The 6,000-nt window shown below is 37.8% G+C and overlaps 1 protein-coding gene across 1 annotated transcript in view; it reads left to right on the plus strand.

Annotated features, from left to right (window-relative positions):
• The window catches only part of UBR3 (ubiquitin protein ligase E3 component n-recognin 3), a 107,016-nt gene that overhangs the window by 28,253 nt on the left and 72,763 nt on the right, over positions 1-6,000 (plus strand). Inside the window, exons 13-18 of the mRNA XM_072418311.1 lie at positions 541-630; positions 1,467-1,595; positions 1,684-1,736; positions 2,967-3,100; positions 3,441-3,526; positions 4,220-4,361. Coding sequence (XP_072274412.1) covers positions 541-630; positions 1,467-1,595; positions 1,684-1,736; positions 2,967-3,100; positions 3,441-3,526; positions 4,220-4,361 — 634 coding nt within the window. The remainder of the gene's footprint in view (positions 1-540; positions 631-1,466; positions 1,596-1,683; positions 1,737-2,966; positions 3,101-3,440; positions 3,527-4,219; positions 4,362-6,000) is intronic.

The raw sequence follows: 6,000 nt of genomic DNA on the forward strand, positions 1-6,000 counted from the left end.
CTTTTTTACCTGCCAATATTTTTGTTTTCAGGACAGAAAGTAATAGGAGGGGAGGGGGGTTTCTAACAAAGCACTCTAAAGTAGTAAAAAATCTACTGGAGTTATAGCCCTTTTCCCCTGTATCCAAAACTAAGAAAACCTTTTGGCTGGACGTACACTCTGCAATAACTCAGTAATTTAGAAATCTCAAGGTGGTTTATTTCTTGTTGGTTTAATTCTTGAATTTGTGGCTGGATCACAGCACTAGTTTGCCCACCTTAGTGTTCCGTGAAGCTAAGACTAAAGAAGTGTTTAAAGGAGACTAAAGTTTTTGGCTGTGTGACTATTCAAGCACATTAAAATGTCTGTACGTTTAAGCACAAAAAGAAAAACTCAAGCCACAATTATTTTCCTTGTTAAATAGGGGGAGAAAATGAGCCATGACCCTGACTAAGTAGGAATAATGATCTTGTTAATTGTAATGTACTTGCAGTCCTCTATTAACACCTCTTTCGTTAAATAAAGATGAAGAGCCTTTGCTTTGTCCTATTTTTCCTGCAGGCTGTGAAATGTCAAGAGATAGATTTAGATTCTATACTTCCTGACCAGGAAATGTTGATGAAGCTGATGGTTCACCCACTTCTTATTCAGGTATTGTAACATTACCATTGTGTGGTGTGAAACCTAAAGATAAGATGAGTTGTGTTGTGACTCAAAACACCCCACATCATCATTGGATAATGAAGCCCCCCTGGTTGTGGTATTTGGAGTAACATACCTGCAAAAAAAATATATATTTTTTTATTATTCTTGAAGAGTTGAAAATGTATTTTTCAGCTGATGAAAGAAGCTCTTGATTTGAGTTACTTACAAATGGCTTATAGTTTCCTGTTCTCTTCCTACTGTTTTTTTCATTTTCTTTATTTAACATGAAGGCAGCCAAAGCCTAGTGCCACTTTTGTCTTGGTATGAATTTGATACTTATTCTCAATTATTTTGTCTAGTCTTTTTAAGTATGTTATCAATGTGCCCTTGCCGCATTAAACAAACATTAAAGCCCAACCCCAGCCATACTGTTTTTTGGACAGACAAAGCAGGAAAAAAAAACTTTCAGCAACAGCAGCACGAGAAATCAAGGAATGTTGGTCACCTCGACAGACCATATTAAATACAATCTGAAAGAAGTTTACACTAAGTGTTTTGTTGCAGTCTAGGTCCCCATTGGAGACATTTTTATCAATTCCTGTCCTGATTCCGTATTCTCCCAAATGGCAATACGGACTGCAATTAAAAAGTTAGCCTTTTTATAGGTTCTATCCCTTCCCCATTTTAAACTAAAATCAAAAGATTACTGAATTTGGACTTCATTTGTGAGCTTGTAGTATAATTGTTTCTGTCTGGTCTGCAGACTGTTTGTTGTGTACGCTCTTTCTGAGAAAGGCTAACCCCTAAGCTCACAGTTTTTTTTTTTTTTTTCTTTTTACAAGGCAAGTGTGTCTGAGATTCACAGCAACATGTGGGTACGAAATGGCTTACAGATTAAAGGACAAGCAATGACTTACGTGCAGTCACATTTCTGTAATTCTATGATCGACCCTGACATCTACTTATTGCAGGTAAGTTGTTAGAACAGAATATTCATCCAGTGGATGTTGAGTAATGGAGTAATGTGTTTATCCGTACCTTCTGTTTGAATGTTTGTAGGTCTGTGCATCAAGACTGGACCCAGACTACTTTATTTCATCTGTTTTTGAAAGGTAAGAAGATAACATCTAATGGAATTCAGAAGATCACTGTTATTTTTAAATTACTTTAATGCATTAAACTGGATTAATCATAGCCAAATAGATGTCATTTTCCACCTGCTTTCTACTTTATTTACTTTAGGCTTCTTTTTGATAAATTTTGCCACTCCATACACATGCTCACCTGAACATTGCCAGGTTTCAGCAAGCATAGTTACTTGCTGGCTATACTAGTAGGAAACCAGTGGTCAGTACCCCACCACCATACACCTTGCATCATGGGGCAGCTTTTTATCTGATCTATTGCACAAGGTGAAATAAGTTGTCTATACACTCACCGGTTGCTTTTAGCTACACGTTGCAAGGACAGGTTGAAGGCAGGATAGATACATACTATCTTATCGTTGATGCCAAAGTTTAGACTTATTAGTCCAATCCTCCAATTTTAGCTTTAGGTGCCATATTTTTTAGCTGAGGGGATTGCTACCTGGTATGGTCTCCTGCTGCTATAGCCCATCTCCTTCAAGGTTTGATATGTTGAGTGATCAGAGATGCTCTTCTGCATACCTCTGTTGTATTAAATGATTTGAAGTTCTGTTGCCTGCCTATTCTCCTCTGATCTCCCCATCTTCCCCATTTCACCATAATTTGTAAAAACTAAAGGTGGTTGTGAAGGCTAAAATCCCAGCAAATCGGCAGTTTCTGAAATACTTTGACCAGCCAGCCTACCTGTCACAAACTACCATGTCAGGTTCAAAGTGACTTATTCACCTTTCTTCCCTATTCTGATGCCTAGTTTGAACAACCGCAAGTGTTTTTGACTTCTACTTGCCTAAATGCATTGAACTGCTGCCATGCGATTGGCTGATTAGATATTTGTGTTAACAAGCAGTTGAACAGGTGTACCTAATAAAGAAATCAGTGAGTGTATAATATTACATCACATTTCCTCTGGTGGCTGATTTTAAAATAAATATATAATATTTGAAGCAATATAGAAAAGGTGAGAGCGATTCTGCTGAAAGTATGGGCTTGTCATCTACAATTCACGTCAGTGGTCAGGGGACAATTCCCTGCTGCAGTCCCAGAGAGTATTAGTAGACCAGATCAGGTTCTGTATTATGTCTGTTACACCGAAAACCAAAATTGGTTTTATGTGTTGGCAGTCTTTAACATGTCAAATTCAGGCTTGTTTTATCTACCTAACACATTTTTTTTTTTTATTCCCTATTCCACTAATAGGTTTAAGGTGGTGGATCTTTTAACAATGGCTTCTCAGCACCAGAACACTGTCCTTGATGCTGATCATGAAAAATCGATGCTTGAAGGGGCACTCACTTTTCTAGTTATTCTTTTAAGTCTTCGTTTACATTTAGGTATGTGTTTATTGCTATTATACTGATTTTTTTAATGTCTCGACTAACCTAACAGAGAGAAAATGTGAGATTTACAGTGGCGCTACTCAAATGAAGAAATCAATCAAGTTTGGTTTGAATTTAAACTGAAATTTGTAAATAAACTGAATCTGCAGCAAACTTTGTACAATTTTTTGTATAATATGTTTTTACTAATTTGGCAAAAACTCTACCTGTTCTTATTTACTATATTCCTTCCCCTCAACCCCCCCGCCCCCCCCCCAAAAAAAAACCTTTTTCTATTCAATGTTCTTGATGTTATCAGCTGAAACACTTCAACCTGTGTTTTGTATTATTTTAGGGATGACTGATGATGAAATCCTAAGAGCAGAGATGATTGCTCAGCTGTGTATGAATGACCGAACTCACAGCTCGCTACTTGACCTTATATCCTTTGCTGTGATTACCTGTGCAGAATCTGGAGCTTCTTGATAGTCACCTATTGTAATTCATTACTTAGTGGAATGTCCTGTCTTAAAAACGTGACCCAGCTGGATGATCGCTTTATTTATTTTATATAAATGTGTATAGCCCAAACACATCAGTCCCTGCCTTACTTGATGGGACAGACAGTATTCTTTTGTGTAGAGGTGAAAAATCAAGGCACAGAAATGGTGACCGCTCCACACGATATGTGTGAGAAACTGTGTTTAGTTATATGGACAGTGTTATTACCAGCCCCTTTTAGCCAGGCACACAACCGGGAACTTTTCTGTAACCACTCGGCTGTTTTTGGGTGGTCACTGTAAAGTTGGGTCACAATACAAAGGTACTGGACAGTTGAGCCAAAATACAAAGACTGGAAAAATTTTGCATGCTAGGAGGGTGGGTGGGCATTAGAAAGATGGAACAAAGTATGTGTGTGTGTGTGTGTGTGTGTGTGGGGGGGGGGGGGGGGGGGGGGGGGGGGGGGGGGGCAGTAGAAAGCTGACAGAAGTATTGGGGTTACAGGATTCCTTTATCAACAACAACTGCTAACACTTTTTTGACCACCTGCCTACAGCTTGAACTATTCTGGTAGCTAAATTATCTACTGTACCATAGATATTTTCGAATAGTTTTCCTTGACTGTTGCATTACATTCCAGAAAGCCCGAATCCAAAGAGTGGTATAATGCCAGGGAGTTGCAGCTTTGAATCTGTTTTATCAGAAGTCGCTGATTTTAAAGCTCCCGTTTTTGAGCCAGGTGGTTCCATGCAACAAGGAATGTATTCACCAAAGGGTATGTATTGTCTTAAGTGGATTGTTTTCGTTTAAGCAGAATATAATAATAAATAAGCACATGTTTTGTGTTATATTAAACTTGTATTATTGTTCATTCTTAAATAATTTTTATGTAATGTAAAAACAACTTTTAGTGGTCTGGAACTATTGGTATGCTTAGAACATGGTTTAGGATTGTCTGACTCCTGCAAAACGAAGCATTTTTGCCTGAAATTGCTCCGAGGCACATAGCTGTGGAAGAAGGTGGATGGAAGGGGGCAAACACTGTGTATTTTAGCCACAGTCTGAATGAAGCCTTAGGTTTTCTTTGGTTGGGTGCTGAATAATAAATTGCTGTTTAATTAATGGGGGGTTCTATTGCCTAAATGTAACCCATCCTGTGAAAAACGTGGAGGCAGTCATTGTTTTCTAAAATGCTGATTTGCCTGGTTAAACATTTTTATTTACTGACTAAAAACTAAACTATAGCATTTTCAAATGAAGAAAAGCAATTCCCAAAAGTTCTATACTCTGTAGTTGTTTGGTAATTACCTGTATGATTCCTGACACAAGCCAACACTGTAAATGTAGGGCAGCACGGTGGCGCAGAGGTTAACCTAGCTAACAGAGTGCAACCCCCCCCCCTCCCCCCACCCCCGATATCTACAGTGTTTAACAGCAATTAAGTATTCAGCAATTTAGTTTGCAGCACTAGGTCCTAGGTTCGATTCTTAGCCAGGACACTATCTGCATGGAGTTTGCAGGTTCTCCTTGTGTTTGCGTGGGTTTCCTCCGGGTACTCCAGTTTCCCCCCACATCCCAAAAACATGCAGTTTGGTTAATTGGCTACCACACAAAATTGACCTTAGACTATAGTAAAGACGTATGACTAAGGTAAGGACATTAGATTGTGAGCTCCTTTGAGGGACAGCTAGTAACATGACAATGGACTTTGTACAGAACTGCGTAATATGATGATGCTATATAAATACTGTGTAATAATAATAATAATAATAACTGAATGAAGTACATTAGGCTCATTTGGCGATGATCACTGGTTTACAGTTCTAGATTCATGAATTGACATCACTGGTATTTGTAAACACACAGCGGGTATTTAATATCTCTGTATGCTTCATTAGTATAGTATAGAAGAGATACTAAGAAGATTCACATGATGTTGAGTGGTTGTTAATCCCTTTCTCAACCATTTTAACATGGAGCAACCCTTGAAAAAACTTGATGTTTTCAGAGAACTGATGTTTAAACAGTAACTTTTTATAAGTGCAAATGAATAAAAGGATAAGATATATAGCTAACTTTATTGTATTTGATTACCAGGGTTCCATGACAAAATTATTTTCAGTAATTAACTACAAAATTATTTTTATACAATAATATTAGTACATAATCATTTGTTATCAAATGAAAAGAAGAATGCATTGTACTTATGGTCAGCCATTTGAGAATAGGCGCATGTGAACTCCCCTCCTATTGTGTGTTACTTCCCCACCTTCTAGATTGTAAGCTCTTTGGGACAGGGTCCTTCCCTCGTGTGTCACTGTCTGTATTTGTCTGTCATTTTCAAACCCTTTTTAATGTACAGCACTGCATAATATGTTGGCGCTATATAAATCCTGTTTATTATTATTATTATT

The sequence above is a fragment of the Pyxicephalus adspersus genome, chromosome 7 (genome assembly GCF_032062135.1).
Source record: "Pyxicephalus adspersus chromosome 7, UCB_Pads_2.0, whole genome shotgun sequence".
In the NCBI taxonomy this organism is placed as follows: domain Eukaryota; kingdom Metazoa; phylum Chordata; class Amphibia; order Anura; family Pyxicephalidae; genus Pyxicephalus; species Pyxicephalus adspersus.